This window comes from Varanus komodoensis, unplaced genomic scaffold, assembly GCF_004798865.1.
Source record: "Varanus komodoensis strain SLA01 unplaced genomic scaffold, ASM479886v1 scaffold6_4, whole genome shotgun sequence".
Lineage (NCBI taxonomy): Eukaryota > Metazoa > Chordata > Lepidosauria > Squamata > Varanidae > Varanus > Varanus komodoensis.
In genome coordinates, this window is record NW_025336347.1 from 7,258,207 (window position 1) to 7,275,965 (window position 17,759).

Genomic DNA, 17,759 nt, shown 5'->3' on the forward strand with positions numbered 1-17,759 from the left:
TTTCCCTGGCTTGTTCTTAAAGGAACCATGCCACTTCCTGGTACTGCTCTTGCATCACGTTGGATTACTGTTGCAGCTGGCATTTTTATAAAATTGTGATTTTCATCTTTTCATATGTAAATGGCTTAGAGGCTTTTTCGCTACTTAGTGGTATCAAATTTTTCAGCTGTTGCTCTGTATAGAAACAGAGTATTTTGTTGTAGTTTTTACTTTATTTAATTTTTTTAAAGTACAGATACAAAAAATCATGTAATAAAGAAAAAAGCACAAAATAAAATATAAAAATGAAAGTCACCCTTAGTGCACTGCTCCACTGGGACTACGGCTGCCTAGTATTTTTGTCTTTCATTTTCCCATTATCACTCTTACTGTGTTGCCCACAACCTCAGCCTCTGGGGCCTCCTGCCACCCCCTCCTGCAGGCCTCTCACTTTCTCCCATATGCAGCTCTGGCTCCCATTGATTGTGTGAGAGAGCCTTAACCGAGGTCATGGCAATCCTGAGATCCTTCAGCAGTTTCATCAGAAACAAAAGAGTCCTGTGTGAGACAGGAGACAGCGAACCTGCCACACAAACCCTTTAAAGCACAGTCAGACACCCAACAGGAAAAGCAGACAATTCTAAATGATAAATAAACAATCTGTGGACTTGAGAGCAAACTCTTGCCAGCCATATGCTTTTAAAGAATTGTTTTGCAAAGCACGGGCAGGCCAAAGTAGAGTGCAGCTCTTCTGTAGTTAATATAGAAAACGAATGAGAACTTCTCTCTGTAGTCCACAAGTTAGCTGAGCAGCAGCTGAAGCACGGCCCCTTGCTTGCAGTCGCATGTCACAGACAGCATATGTGATTATACAAGCAGGAAAAAGTGTGGCACTGATGCTTATACTCTGAAACCGCTATATAAGGGGTGGGAACACTTGTTCGATCAAAGGGCACATTCCATTGAGCATAAATCATCTGTTTTGCTTGGGTGGTGGGTGGTTCTGCAAGGAACCCACCGTGGCTCCCCCCCCCCCCATTTCTCCTCACAGCAAGTCTCTGTGAGGTTGGTGAGGCTGAGAGGCCATGACCGGCAGTGCGCCTCACGGCAAGCAGAGAAAGGAAAGCAGATCTCCCTGGCCCTAGGCCAGCTCTCTAAGGACCTTCCCCGCTGTGTGAGGGATGGAGAGGTGCATGCAGTGGGGAGAACTGGGGTCAAAAGTGGGAGGGGCTGTTCGCATTTGCACAGTTCTCTGAAATCTGCCTCCCTGCCTCCCCAAGCAACCCTCCTCCTCCTCCTCCTCTTTCTTGGGCACCCAAAAATAACTATGTCCAGTAGACTCTGCTTCAGGAAGAAAATTTGCCTTACATTTTGCCAAACAATTCTTACTAAAGTTTACATTAACTTCAGAGCATGCCTTATTTAAGCAATTTTTTGGCAACAGCGAAACAGACATCTTTAGCAATGCTACACTCGATATAACATGGGTTGTTCTAGCATGTTTTAATTCTGATTGCTTTGTCCCCCTAATTGCTTAGTCTTGTAAAGAAAAAATCAGTACTAAACCTCAGGCATTAGCATTTGCCCATTTCATTTATTGTAAATAATAAAACTTTGGACACAATCAGCATTTCTTCTTCTAACAGAAAACATTAAATTGGGCTTAATTTTACAGCTGTACAAATTGTAATGTGCTCAAGTAGGCAAGTTAATTATATTTAATTTGACCAGGCCAAAATTTAGCATGTCTTGTTGTAAATTTTTGCCGCAACAGCCAGCTTGAAATGCTTATGCAGTGTGTGTGGTAAAGCAGAACTTCTCCCATTCCCAGATTCACTGCACACATAGGCTGGGGGCACACTGCTCACATCGCCAAAATGTTTAAGAGGCCCAAGATGCTGTATCAGCTGTGGGGAAAGTCTTTTCCCCCCTCACATGTTCAGCCCAGTGTTTTCTTTTTATCTGACCCGTTTTCTTATTCTCATTCTGCAGAGCTGCCTTCCTCACATCGCACCTCATGAGGCATCTCGTGCACAAGTCCTGGAGTCCTCTGGACCGCCCTCTCATATGTAGTCGCCCCATCGCGCATGCCGTTGCTCTCTTTCTCCCCACACGGCAGGTCTTTCTGCATTCCTCTGTCTTATACTCACCTCTTCTTCCTCTCCCAACGCTTTCTGAAATGACATCTCATTTCTGTTCAACCTCCTCAACCTCTGCCTCCTATCCTACCCACCCAGTTTAGCAATACAGCATCTCCCCCATAACCCTGCTTCATAGTTCATACCTTTCTGTAGAAGAGATATTGAATGTGGGGCTCAAGAGTAAAGGTCCAGCCCTAGGAGGAACCACTGCAGGACCAAAACTGATCCGCCATGTTCAGAGAGGTGTTGCAGCTGAAGCAGCACCATCTTGTGGCCCTGAGACCAAGAGAAGCTGTGGAAAGACACAACGCCAAAATAAATCTGTTAGCCTTATGGTGCCACACCTTCAAGTGTTGTTGCACTTTACTTAGAAATCAGAAATTGCCATCCTGCCCTGTTCCCAAGGAGCTCACAGAAATATTTAGCTTAGTCCTGGATATGGGTACTGTATTCAAGAGTTCCTTGACCTGAAGCCCACAGGTAGGTCAGGGGAGGTGTACATCCATCAGGTAGGGGGCGGAAGGACCGGCAGGCGGGATTCAGGCATATTAGGATTCTTGAAAATAGGGGAGATGGGGGGGAAGGCTTTCGGCACTCTGAAGAAAGCCTGGGGACAGAAGGTACATCTCAGGATCCATCCCACTGCTGAGGACAAAGCTTTGGCTTGGAGGCTACCCTTCTGTCCATCTCCATGCCCTTACAATGAGCACTAACTCACTGGCTTGGTTGGATGCATGGCCCATGGAGATGAGCATGCTGTCCCCTCGATGTCATGGCGCTCGAGTGTCCCAGTTGCCGGACTCTCTGGGCCCAGTACAACCTCAGTCAGCATCACGACCCTCTCCGCCTCTGAGTCTGTGCCTTGATTGCTGCAGGACTTTGAGCCCATTACAAAGGCCACACTGCAAGTGTCATAACTGAGCAGGGAGCAAACCTAGCATTTCTGCCACGATGCTACACTGGCTGTTTCATGTGCCATCAGGATAGATCTTTGCTTTGATGATCTTATGTTTGTCAGGACAGTCCCTTGTCCGTTCGTTCATTCTTTCAAGAACTACTTGCAATCCCACTCTTAATTTTCACTCTTCCCATCCCTTCCCTGCGTCCGCTGCCATTGTCTTCAGCGCTGACAGCTAAGCAACTGCTCATATCTTGCCATGAAGGTATCAAAGTGGGTAATAATACAAGGACCTGGCTTTTGTTCCATGCATTTGAATGGATCTGTCAAACATTACAAGCAAGAGACATCAATCATCTGGGCTCAAGGGTTGTAGAACAAGGATAACCTTTTAAATGGAGAATTTCTACTCATATTAAGGGATGTTCAGCAACCATAATCCGTCCTCTTACAGGACTTCTGTGACCTAGTAATCACTCCCTTTACTATGTATTTTCATGATCTTAAGTTTCCTAAGCACGTGTGCCGTTTCCATTTTGCCTTGCTACTCCTTCCTGCGAAGCTTCATGTTTATATCTCACAAATACAATAACAAATCTGTTGTGTTCCTTGAGGTAACAATATAACATTTTTTAAAACATCATTTTATTTTTAATTGAAAATGATGCCAGGGAAGAAGTCTTTGCTTTTTCAGATAAGCTGCAGCAGCCCACAGGCAGGTCCAGGAAATAAATGATAGACACTGCACTGAGGTGTAGGGTGAGGCTAGAGCGGAGATAATGCTTAAGACTGGGCAGGAGGAGTAAGTTTTTTAACACCTGTACTTCAGCAAGCAGCTGTGAACAAGAGCAGAAGACAAATGAGCAAACAAAACATGAAGGGGGAGGCATATGTGAACATATATTCTAGAACTGAGTGGAAATGCTAATTAAATTCTAAACAGAGCGTGGCTGGGACCCAGTTCTACATTTTAGTTCTTTCTTCTGCTTGATGTTGGTTCTTCTGGTATGGGTTTCTCAGTAATCTAAAGGCACTCTGTATATTCTCAGAATTACTCTAATACCTCGGATAATTCCTTCCATTAATCCTTCCTCCTTGCAGCATGGTTTCAGCAGTTCTGCTAAATTTAAATCATCACAGTCACACCATTTTTAGAATGCTAGTTAGTATAACTGAATTCATCTCCAGTGAGATAACTGGTAGTCATTCAAGATCTAGCCAATGGAGTGTGGCAACAAGGATGATTAATCAGTCTCTGATTAATAATGCCTATAACATTTATTGGAGTGAGATCTGGCATGCACTCTACATTAGACAAGAATATTACTAGTCACTCCCCACCCCCCTTAAATGATGCTGGCACTGCAATAATGCCAAAGCTGTTAGATGCCATTTATCATTATATTCCTCCAAACTGTCCAAGTGTAAATAGGTATTTGGACAATAAAACATATATAGCCCGATAAACAGACATCTTAATTAAAACTGTGTAAAGCCCAGTCTATCTGGATTATTGAGGCAGGAAAGGTTTTCACCAAAGTTAGCTCAAGTGCTCCCAAAGCCGCTTAGCTGAGATACAGGCGTGTGCACACGAGTCTTAAGGTGCACCCATCTGACACAGAAGCAAGCGTATGCGTTCACAACATGCTTTTTCATAGTGAAGTTGAGCAGAATTCCCAGTAGCAGGATTGCAAATCAGGTGTGAACACTGGAGACTTAGAAACGTATCAGAAACACTATTTGTGAGACCTGCCTTGATCCTGAGTTATTTTTCTGCATCAGTCTTCTCTTCTGTTGCTCTCTTGTAGCTGACTTCCACTCAGTCTCTTTTAGATCATTTCTATTACATATGTCCTATAAATACTCAACAAAGGTGGTGCTTAGGCTTATGAGGAGAATGTGTTTCCACTCCAAACTCACCACCTGTGTTTTCAGTACTTATATGGCAAGGCTTTTGATGTATGCAGTCCCTTTCTGTGGGCTGTCTTTGCTTGCCATGCAGCTAACATACATGCATGTTTCACTCTAAAGTAAATCTACTTCTCTGTGGGCTTCTAGTCCATATATGGAAGCTTTATCATCGATTTGGGATGGTTGTAAAACTGAAGGAAGCAGGTGTTTCTGCATACTAAGCCATTATTCGATTTTATAGCCTCTATTGGCTTGGGAAGATTTCAACTATTTTCTCTGTTTTAAAATAACAAAAGTGATCTTCAGGGTCTGTTTCCAAAAACACACCTGACAGAGCAGTTCCTTTGGTTTCCTATGAGACCAGAGACTAGCCTTCTCCAACCAGGTGCCCTCCTGACAGGTTGGTCTGTAACTCCCACATGGATGGTTGAGGGTAGTGGGAGTTGTATTCCAGCACATTGGGAGGCTGCCTGGCTGCGGAAGATTGGCCTAGACCATTATTTCCCTTGAAGCCTTTGGATCAATCCTTGAATTCTTCACTCCACACTGGGAGTGGGGAAAATCCAGAGACTAGCCAAGTTTTGCTGGGTTTGAGTCCAGATGGGAATTTAGAAGAATTCAAATGATCACGTCAGAAAAAGGGTGGAGGAAATAAGCTGTAAGGTGAGCTGCCAACGATCTGGCTGATGCCCCTTGCTGCGCAGAACCTTTGACGAGCAGTCCACCCTGCAAGGGCTGCATGCGAGCGCGAAACCTTGGAAGGGCTCTGATCTCTAGCTGCGGGAGAGATCTCTCTGTCCTGCTCCTCTCCTGGGTGACAGGGAGCGTCTTTCAAAAAGCATGGGTGCTGACAAAGACGCACAATAGCAGCCTGCAAAAAGAGTGTGCACTGCTTTATAGCTGAAGATTTTATAGCAACTCTGTCCTTGGGCTGCAAAGAATCCCTCTCTTCACAGGACTCTTGGGGCAAGAGCATCTGCTGGTCCCATACGTATGCACCCACCACCAGCAGCAGCAGCAGCAGCAGCCAGCCTGCCTGCCTGCCTGCCTGCCTGCCTGCCTCTTTCCTTCCTTCCTCCTTGCTGCCAAGGAGAGTGCCCAGCACCAGGTCTTCCCATTTGCAGGTATCTGTAGTCCCTGGTTCCAAATGACAGATTTTGGCCTGCATGGGTGCTTACCACATTCAGATTGGTTTGGCAATAACCCAAAGTACTTCTTGATGTTTGCAGAAGCAAATCGGGCAATGAGGTGCTGAGAAGTCAATCAGCCATGAGTGAACCATGAGGTGCTCTTTCGTTGACAGAAAAAAATTAAAAGGATACACACGCTAAGATAGATGCAACGGTATCCATGCACCATTGGATTTTGCCCTTTCCCTGGTCTGCCTCTGCCGTCCCTTGAGATATCGTTGGGGCATAGAGTTGTTTTACCTGGTTAAGATAACTATGCTGAGTGTCTGTCTATTTAAGATGCATTATATAGTCAGTAATAAGAGAATAATTAGATGGTGGAGGATAGTGACTGTGACTGTAGCTCACTTGTGATGGTAATGTCTGCCTTCGTTGTCCTTCTTAAATCAAGCCAAAGTCTTTTAATATATGGTTGACCTTCTTCTAGGTTAGATCTTTCAGAATATTAATGCTGGATCAAAAATAAAAATGAGAATGCACAAGAAATAGCCTGTGGCACAGTCCCATGGAAAAACCTGTGACCCCCTGCACTGAGAGGATAACAGGCATCCTAAGCAGGGCAGGAGGAACATGGAGGTGAAGGTTGGCTCTCACTCCATCAAGCACTTAGCCAGAGTCCACCATCAAAGTGCAGTGCTTCAGACCAGGAGGGCTGAGCACCACCAGTATATAGCACATCAAGGCAGTGGAAGTCTTCTCCCCTCCCCACCACCCTCCAGAACACCCCAGAAGGCCTTCTCCAAGATTGCTGTTAGGACCTCGGAGAAGTCGCTGGCACAGTGCATCACATGCTGGCTGTTGGGTGGGGGGAAGGATCCAGGCATGGACCCCCAGCTATGAGGACAGAGATACTTTCCAGTGTTGTAGCTTGGAACCTGACAAATCCTATGGCCATCAAGATAACGGGTAGCAGCCATAGCCATTTTTCTCTTTTGCCCGTAGTTATTTCTCTTCCTCTCTGAGTTGCTTCTGATTGCAAAAGAATACCATCAGAGTAGATAAATTTAGATATTCTGAAGAAACTTTCAGCGGGACTAATTGAATGCAATATTTTTCAAACTGGTAGAAAAATTGTTTCTACTTAGACTCATGGCTATTCAGAGGTGTAGTAATTGTCACTTCCAGATTTAATCTGCTACAATATTTGTGAGGCAATGACAAAATGTATCCTGTGGTACATGAGTATGGGTAAAGGACTTCATAGAGGATTGAATGCACTGTGTTAGAAGGAGAATCTTTAAGCAGAATGATGATGATCCTTCCCCATTAAGAGGCTCGGTACATTGCTATGGACAAGTCAAATAATTCTCTGCTTACTGTATTTAATGCACATGGGAAGGCTTTAATTGCTTATTTAGCCATGTGTGTTAAAAAGGTTTTGAAATTATGGAACTATGTTCATATTTATTTATACTTTCATTTATGTGCTGCCTACTACCATAGTCTCAAGGCGGCTTATACTAAAGATGTTCACATTCATATCTCTGAGTTATTTTTGCAGCTATATTATTGACATACAAAGCCCTAAACAACTGAGGACCAGGTTACCTAGCAAACCACCTGTTCCTGAATATATCCAGCCAACCTTTTATCATCTCCAGGGGCCTGGTTGGTCATTCTGCACCCAATAGATTGTTTCCATGGACGATTTCAAAAGTGGGAATTCTCATTAGAAGCACTCACTGTCTGAAACGCTCCCATGCAGTTCAGAAGGCCGGAAAGGGGGTACCTTTTAACTGCCTCTTGAAAATGCACTTATTTCAGCAGGCTCTCAGACTTGTAATTGGCTGTAATGAATCATGCCACTGCTCCATTTTACTGTTCTTTGTGCTGCCTTTTATTGTTATTGTAGTTGGAATTGGTTTTAAAGGTGTATTTAGCTGTGATTTTAATATTATTACATGTAAACTGATTTGAGATTTTATTATTTTAAATGGTACATTAATAAGAATAAAATTATACACATGTCAGCAGTGATCAAAAATGGCACCAAAGCTTGGAGTATATAGCAATGGCTTTTTCAGAAGAATGGAGGGCATTAGTGGGCCTTTGGACAAAATTTTGACTTAAATCATGAAGACTACAGTACACTCAGATTGGTGCTGGAGACTACAGAACAACTCAGATTTTGATGTTCCAAAACAGCAAGTCATCATGCTATGGGGGGGGGGGTACCATTTAATTTGTAACAATGACACAGATTGTCTGAGGCTAGCCACAGGTTGAAGTGGAAACATTACAGTAGATCATCCCAGACAGGGAAAAGCAGTAATCTAGGTTTTAAAAAAAGAGCAAGATGTTAACAGAAGTTCATGTGATTACAAGGAGTTCTGAGACCTCTTTCCACATAATCTCTGTTCTTTAAGAATCTGGTGCCAAAAAAGAGATATGCAGGAGGCACGCACGTGAGAACCAAATGTATGTCCATTCCAGTTATCTTAGAAAGCTGCTCCAGCTTATCTTCAGGAAGGACTTTGTCATGCATTATCAGGCCATTCCCTGACCCATTAAACTTCATTTATTTATTTGCATTTATGTTTTATGACTAATTAGTATTGCAGGTTATGTATAATCTTTCAAGGAAAGATTGGACAACCATATGTTGGGAATTACATGAGCAGAGCCTCCAGCAGCCTGGGGTCAGACTAGATGGTCCGGGAGCCCCTTCTGACTTGCTTCGTTTCTATGTTCCGTGTTTCTATGTTCTATTCCGGAACACATGAAAATAGACTGGCAAAAGCAGACCTCTCAGTTTCTTCCCATGGCAGTCCCTTTCTCAACTCCCTAGAAAGTTGAGAAAACCTCTTAAATGAGAAAGGGTATGGGGAAGTCTTTAAAATGGAGCGGGAGCATCTTCAGTGAGCATTGTGCCGCTCACAGAAGGGATCTCCTTCTGATTCTTGGAGATCCAGCATCTCCCTGTAACACAGCCTACCAGGGTGCTTTGACCCTTTCTTTAGGAGTTTGGCCAACAAGGGAAGAGGAAAAGGAAGAGAAGTTTGCTTCCACTAGTCCAATTGCATGTGCCTAAATAGGTATCTAACCCTATGGAAAGAATTTTTCAGGTTGCCTTTAAAGTAGTTAGGAAATATGTTTCTAAGGTATCTGATATGTAGTAGTGTATCTGGTATTCATTAGTGGATGTAGCCACTTTTGCTTCCTGTATCATGTTCTTTTTCTGTGGGGGAGAGCCAGAACCAACCAGCTGTGATAATACAATTTAACCTTTGATCATATGCCCAGCAGTGGGATAACAGCTTAGTACAATCTCTGGACCTTTCCTTTCACTCCCACACTGTCCCTTGACCGATTTTAAGGGAAAGTGAATCAGGCTTTGCCTTTTGGAAATTGCCAGCAGAAGAAATCAAAAGCCTTTCAGTTCTCACTATCGACATATATTGGTGATCTCCTCTGTGGGGATATATCCCACCCTGTGTGAACAGCTGACCCTTCCTTGCTATCACTAATGCATGCTAGGCAGGAGGAAAGAGTTCCAGGATTACAGCCTCAGTTTCAAATATCACTTGCAAATATATTTTCCTTTTAAAAAGTGGAAAGTGTATGTTTCTCAGTAACTGCCTATGAACAGAATGCTACGAGAACAGGACTTACTGACTTTCTCCTATTTGTTTGTCTCTCCCACAGGTAAATGGGAAAGATTTATCGAAAGCAACCCATGAGCAAGCAGTAGAAGCTTTCAAAACAGCGAAAGACCCCATTGTAGTGCAAGTCCTGAGGAGAGCACCTCGCACCAAGATCTTCAGCCCTTCTCATGAATGTCTCCTGGTAGATATGGGCACCCAGACAGATATCACCTTTGAACATATCATGGCCCTGACAAAGATGGGCTCACCAACCCCGCCAGTTACAGTACTGGATCCGTATCTCTTGCCAGAGGAGTAAGTACCAGTCTTCTTAAATCTTTAGGAACTACTTGTATAACATCCTAACATATTTGATGAAATACTCATTTATATTATATTGTTAGGGCAAACAATCTTAGGGCTACATTTTCTATGTTAGGAATTATTCCTTTAAAATACACAGTGATGTGCTCAGCAGTTGAAGTTCAAAGAAAATGTGACATATGTCTGTATGAAAAAGAATACAGTTTTCCAGATTTAGCAAGGTAGAATCCATGGCTCAGTGAAACTGCAGGAAAGTAAAGACACAGAATGGGGGAGATCTGCATATCCTTAGTGCCTGGCCTGGCCTGGCAGAAGTAACTGACAGGCATGGCTTAGATCCATTACCTGGAGATGTCAGAGGCTGAACTCGGGGCCCTTTGTACGTAAAGTTTGTTCTCTGCATTGAGCAGTAGATTTGTTTTCTGAATTCTGCATCATAGTTTATGTATCTGGCAATTCTTTTAGATGCTTCTTTATAATGCTGCTTTTCAACTTTTCATTTTTTAATGGGAGCCATAAATTACAAATGGCAAGGGGCTACTACATTCTTTTCCAGTGTATTAATATTTTATTTTAATCCTGCAACGATGTTACACAAATAAGTTATCCGGTAGGATTGATCTTTCTTTAAAACAATGTGAAGGAATATTTAGAATTTGTTTTTAATTAGTGCCACTGGTAGTCTGATACTGTTGTACTCGCAGGGGAAATAAATAAAACACTCCTTTACCTATATGCAAGCCCACCCATATTTTTAATGCAGGAAATAAATCTCCATTGAATTCATTATCATTCCCCAAGGATACTTGATATTTTCTTCCACAGCAAGTAGAAAAGGATAGAAATTTGCCAAAAACGTTAACGTGCTGTTTGCGATGGCTCTCTTCCCAATTTGTTCATGGCAGGTGGCAGTGGAAGGAGGGCACAGATGTGGTAGAGAGTATTCATAGCTGCGCATGTACTGGCAGTGAAATGCAGAAGCTGGAACTTCAAGCAGAGCTTTGGATTGCGTTCCTGCTTCCACAGGGTTTCAGCTGTATGCATTAGAATGCAGCCTCCATTCTTCTTGGCTGCTTCCACAGCGCTGGGCATCACTGCTGAGAGAAGGCCTTGTGCGTTTTAAGGGATGAGCACATAAAGAAATGGAGTTAGTGACCCCTGGTTCCTCAAGCATTGTCCCCTTGATGTGCAACGAGATCAGAACGTTGGTAGCTGCCTGTACTGAGCCAGACCCTTGGTGCAAGATTGTCCATGCTAACTGGCAGGGGCTTTCCAGGGTTTCCAGTGGGATTCCTTCCAAAGTGTGCCTAGTGATGTCGGGAGGTGGAACCTACTGAATACAGAGCATGTGCTGTTCAAAAATATTTAGGGAGTACAGAATACTAATTATTATTGTCCACCTTATAAGTCAAAGTATAGATGCATTGCCACTCTATAATTCCAGTGTTATGAGCGGCACAGCCATGTGGGTGGAACAGTTTTAGGAGATGATGCCTCTGAGACAGCACTCATGCGTGATGTGGGATCACATCAAATGGAATCCACTCATATCACAGCCTATTGTTTGTAACGTAGACCAGATTGTCTGCCTTTGTCCAAAATGCCATGGGTCAATTGTGTTGCTCTGTCTCAGTAGATAAGTAACACAAGAAGAGCCCTTCTGGATCAGACCCAAGGGCCGTTCTCATCACTCACCATGTTTCCAAACACTGGTCACTGTCCCCAGCAACACTTGTACAAGCAGGGCATGAATGTGGCAGTCCTTCCGCTCTGTACATGCTCAGCATCAGGAAAAAGAAGTTTTGAAAAGAAGCTGGACAGCCATGTGAGTGGGATGGTGTAACTTGGTGTCCTGCAACAGCAGCAGGTTGGATCCGATGGCCTTCATGGCCCCTTCCAACTCTACTATTCGATGTTTTTATGAAATATGCCTTTGAACACAGAGGCTCCATCTGATTATTATGGCTAATATCCCTTAATAGGCCTGTGTGGATATATCTGTTGATGGATGTTAACCCATTTAAAAGCAACATAACCTTACAGCCATCTCAAAGAACTAAATTCCCTAAATTAACTATGTGTTAACCTAGACAGCTACTTCCTCATGTATATTACGGATCTCTTGCTTATTGGTTTCATTGGCTTTGACCTATTCTAGTATTATGAAAATGGAAGAAAAATCTGACTGTCCCCTTTCTTTCCAGTTCTTTCCAATAGCAGGACTATCCCTCCTCTTCCTTGCAGCTGTCCCATGCACTCTCAAAATCTACCCTTGAACGACCTTCTGGAGCAGATTTTGGGGGGCTCAAGAAAGGTAGAGCCCATGAAAGTCCTGTTGTGTGAGCAGAAGTGCACTCACATAACCTTAGGTTTTGCTCAGTGCATCTTTTCATAATCCTTTTCACAGCTAGAAACTAAGACAATAAGTATGTGCTCTAAGGTGGCAGGCAGGGGGAGAAGCACCTGATTTCATACTATCTGCCCAAGCATTTTTTTCCTCTTTGTTTCGTTCTATATTGCCTGAATAGCTTAAAAATCTTTTAAATACACAAGCAAAAGCCCCGTCTCCTCTCGTGTCCTTCCTTCATTCTCTCTTTCCCTGCCACCTCCGGAAGAGGGGAACTGGGGAGGGGTGGGGACCATCAGCCTCCTTTCCTGTTCTTGGGGCCAAAGTGAAAAGAGCATGGAAAGGGTGTTTGCTGGGAAATGACCCTGTGTGCTTCCCCATGCTTTTCTCAGCAGAACCAGCAAAAGTGCAGATGTGGGTGTAGCACGGGGACCGAGTGATCTCATGTGCTCTTACCGCCTTGCTCTGCTATTATTATTATTAATTATATTTCTATACCACCCATAGCCGAAGCTCTCTGGGTGGTTCACAACGTTGAAGTCCCCCATCCAGATTCCAACCAGGCCTGACCCTGCTTAGCTTCCAAGATGAGGCGTGATCAGGCCCTTCAGGCTACATGGAAGCTGTTACGGGCCTGTCATTGACTCACCCCTCTACCGGATCTCCTTCAGGAAACTAAGACCACCTTTACATGTCTGGATCTGCTGCCCGCTTTCAGAGCAAGTTGCTCCCAACGGGGCAAGCCAGTCGGGCCCAGGGCCTGCGACTCTCTTGCTCTGGGCTGCTTGCCTTCTTCCCGCTTGCAAGCCAAGCATGCCTCCAGATGCACCATGTTCCCTCAGACCTCCCCTCCTTCTAAACTCTTGCCCAAACAAATGTTTCTCTGGTGGGTCAGCCTTGCCTGGGGTTGCCTTTCCAGAAGTGAGACAGTTTTTATGTTTGTTAGTGTTTAATGGGCTTGCATCCTCAACACTGCTGAGCACTGCAGCGCATTGGCACTGGATGCATGTGTGAACTGTTAGTGATGATCTGCCATGTAGCTTGGGGAGGATGAATATGCTAATGAGAATAGGGAGTGCTAACCCAAACTGTGCTTTATTTTCCCAGGCATTCATCAGGACATGAATACTATGATCCAAATGATTACATGGGAGGCATTCATCAAGAAATGGACAGAGAGGAGCTAGAATTAGAGGTATGAGTAATAACCGCAAGCAACCATTTAACATACAAACTATTTTAATATATTTTCATGTGCCATGGACTTAGCAGCCAGTGCTGCATTGAAATTATGCACTCACACAACCAAAACAAGTTGGAAATATAGTTGTAAACAGCCTTTGCTGATCTGTAATTTGGTGTACAGACTTCAGGAAACTCAGACTAACTCACTTTCATATGCAGTTAATTAAATGTTATGAAATTAAAACATTAGGGTCTGTGTCCTCAGCTGCTCTGTAAATGGGTGAAGGAAAAGAAAAGATGAATAATAGAATTCTGGGGAATGGGATGTTCATTTATACTCTCTGGTTTTTTCTGACAATTTTGAAAGTATCAAGATTCACACGAGAATGCAGTATCAAAAATTTGCAAAAGTTTGATACCAGTATGGATTCTCAAGAGGGATACCGGTGTGGATTCTCAAGAGAGATGCAGGTGGAGCAGTGGTTTAAACTGCTGTGCTGCTGGGCTGGTTGATCAAAAGGTCAAGAGTTCAAATCTGCGCAATGGGGTGGGCTCTCGTTGCTCGTTCCAGCTCCTGCCAACCTTGCAGTTTGAAAGCATGCAAATGCAAGTAGATAAAAAGGCACCACTTTAGAGAGAAGGTAACAACATTCCAATCACCTCGGTGTTTAGTCATGCCGGCCACATGACCACGGGGACTGTCTACAGACTAACGCTGGCTCACTCAGCTAGGAAACAGAGTTGAGCACCGCCTCTTAGAGTCAGGCATGACTGGACTGTAATGTCAAGGGGAAACCTTTACCTTTATGGATTCTGAAGAATGAAAAAAAGAGATTAGTTCTAGTCTTTTTGTTATGCAGAAACATTTTAAAGCAAGCATGCACTGACTTCCACTTGTTTACGATGGAGGATTTCTTTTTTCACTTCTTGTCATGCTCTCATAGTCTTTAGCCAAGTTGTTTTCCCCTGCTATCGCATACAAAATAAATTCAAGTGCCAAGTTTAGTGTCAAGTGTGAGGATGAAGGCTCTACTGTGTCCCCACCCGCAATTCCCAGTACCTCCGCTTCTTTGTCAGGGGGAAAAGAGGTGGTGCAGTAGAGCCAGGAATAGCTGGAGGGATGCAGAGCTTTTTTCTCTGGGGCAGAAATTGGTAGCTGACTACACTACTTCACTTCTCTCGATCCCTGGACAAAGAAGGGGTGAGAATAGGCCTCCACACCCACTCTACACAATGCTGAGGTAAAGTCACACCTCCTCTACTGTATTCCTCATTCCCATCTATCGGCCTGAAAGCAGGACAGTGAAGAAAGCTGACGGGAAGAAAACGGATGCATTTGGAGCACGGTGCTGGAGGAAAGCTTTGTGAATATCCCGAACTGAAAGAAAAATGAACAAGTGGGCCCTACACCAAATCAAGCCAAAAATTGCCCTGGAAGGAAAAATGGCAAAGCTGAGTCACATCATGAGAAGACACAATCAAGTGGAGAAGGGAATAAAGCTAGGAAAAGTCAAAGGCAGAAGAGGAAAATATGAGATGGAGAGATACCATAAAGCATGCCACAGCCTTGAATTTTCAAGAGCTGAGCATGCCTACTGGGGACAGGGTATTTTGGGGGGCACAAAAATCTGAGGCAATTGGACAGCACATAACACCAACAACAAAGCTATGTCCCCCTCCCTCCAAACTTTTCTGAAAATCGCCCTTTGTTGGGAAGCCAAATCACCAGCCATTCTCAAATTGCCAAAATAGCTGGTTCCACCTAACTGGGGACACCTCTACATAGAAAGATACATCTTCTGAAAATAGTGGGTCTTTTCATAATAGATCCTTATAAGGCTTTCGGGGGCTACCCAGGTTTCAGCACAGAGAGATGAACCAAGGCCTGCTTGAGCCTTACCTGAGATATTATAGACCCAGCAACCAATTGTAGGTTCAACAAAGTGTGTTGCTGCAGCTCTTCAGGTTGCTGTACAGCAGCCTTCCCCAACCTGGTGGCCTTCATAGGCTTTTGGAAGGCAACTCCCAGAATTCCCATCCAGCAGGGCCATAGACTGGGAATTCTGGGTATTGCGGTCCTAATGTGTCTGGAAGGCACAAGGTTGGGGAAGGCTGCGGTACAGGTTAAAACAGGCAGCCATTTAAGTAGGTGCTTTTCAGTTGCCAGCCCTTAAACAGCATATTTGGCTCAAATAATGTCACGGCATTTGATCATTTTGACCCTGAGAGTTCTTAAATTGCTAAATTAGAAAAGCTCTGACAGGAGCAGCTAAACAGTAAAGAAACATTTGTGGCCTAATAGACTTTCTCTAAAATCCTTTAAGATTCTTTGCAAACCTGAAAGACTAAGATCAATGAAAAGGATCAAAGTGTAACAAACACCCAGGCAGCTTCTAGCTATATTGTTTGCTTATTGACAAATTTGTCTTAAATAGGCTGCAAAGGCACTTGTTTCATTGACTCTAGTTGGAATGCTGAAAAGGTAGTAAAATATCAAACCAGACCACCTGGGCCGCTCTCTTCATAAAATACATTCTGAATTCCAGTCCATCATCTAGGCTTTTATGGCCGCCCTAACTCACAATTAATGACTTAACAGATATTGTCAACAAGTCCCCTGTGTAAATGAATATCGTTCTTGCTAGAATTCCATGAAATGCAATAGAATTGCCTACCAATCTGTACAGGCTGATATTAGTCACAATAATTGAGTAGCTGCCAACAATTGACCATTAAAAGCAAGAGTTCTGTATGTGAAATTGGAGTCTGGAATTGCAAGGAATTTAGCCCCTGGGAGTATTACACAGCCTTTATTAAAAACAAAAACACCAGGTAGTAATGATGTCATGGTAGCGTATCAACAGATTTCTCAGATCTTATTCTGAAGCTTCAGTTGAATCTCTGTCCTATGTATCTAGTCCGTAGGGTCAGGCCATGACCTAATGTTACGCAAAGAACTCAAACCTTGCTCCGTATGCCCAAACAAATGCAGTTAAACCATCCAGACCCTCGGTGGCATCCATGATCTTCTGCCTTACAGCGCCCCTTTTTATATTCCTTTTCTTCCAGCATCTCCCTTACATACTTATATGCACTTTTGCTGCTGTCATCATGACACACGACCAGGGCCACATCCAGAATGACCATTTCTGATACCCAAACTTTTCAGGTGAAACAACTGTAACTTTAATGATACTGCTCCTTGTGACCATTTAATGTTTTAGAGTACAGTGATGTCTGGATGCCTGTCATCCTCCGAACTTGGAGGCTTATGGGCATCCAATGCAGGGTTGGGAGGAGCATGGAGGTGGGTTTTTGCTACAAGAAACACCAGTAGATGTGAGGCAAACATGTGTTTTCCATGAATTACGAACCTCTTCACCAAAAAAGCAATATCAGTATTGCTTTTACAGTATCAAAAATCTCTTACAAAATGGAAAACACATTTCCTGGCTCGATCCTTTATAGTCCACTCTCTCTGGAGACCTATGCATTTTCCAGTACATGCATTCCTTTGTGTCTTTTTCAACAGACTGGCTCAGTTTTTGTAAAGTTTTAAACTGGACCTAACAGGAGATTGTCTGCAACACAAACCAGTAATCTGTTTGGTACAAATTTCCTTTGGAGTATACGGAGTTTAATTTGTCACTATCTTTTATTCTGAAATCATGTTATTATGAATGGCTGCAGGCAAAGGAATATCATAACACATTACTGTATTCTTGTCTCACTGTAAAGAGCACTTGTATTTCAGCATTCAGGTTATTGGGCTCTCCTTATCTGCCACCAGTTGGCATAGGGCCAAAATAATTTCATGCTATTGTGTTGCATGCATTTCAGATTTGGAGATCTCATATCTGCACAAGCTTTGGTTTTAGCAGAGCTCTGCATAAGAAAAGAATAATCTGCATCTGAAAACGTTATGCAAATGCTTATTCATGACATTTGTGTATCATCTTTAGAGCGTTTTTGACTTCTTAAAAATTAGGGGAATCGTCCTGTGCTACGTTCTACTACAACAGGCGTGGAATGGACCGCTGTGCTATCACCTGGACTCCATGGACTTGCAGGCTGGGTGGGGGCAGTACTTATTTTATTTTATGTAATTTTAGTCATAAATCACATAATTTATAGTTTATTATGTAATTAAGTCATATATAAATGAAATTTTTAAAGCCAACCAATTTTTAAAAGGTAGGT

The 17,759-nt window shown here is 43.3% G+C and overlaps 1 protein-coding gene across 2 annotated transcripts in view; it reads left to right on the forward strand.

The window, feature by feature from the left end:
- The window catches only part of PDZRN3 (PDZ domain containing ring finger 3), a 216,149-nt gene that overhangs the window by 177,692 nt on the left and 20,698 nt on the right, over window positions 1-17,759 (forward strand). For both annotated transcript variants that reach the window (XM_044451871.1, XM_044451872.1), the window contains 2 exons: window positions 9,765-10,018; window positions 13,482-13,569. In XM_044451871.1, the coding sequence (XP_044307806.1) occupies window positions 9,765-10,018; window positions 13,482-13,569 (342 nt within the window). The remainder of the gene's footprint in view (window positions 1-9,764; window positions 10,019-13,481; window positions 13,570-17,759) is intronic.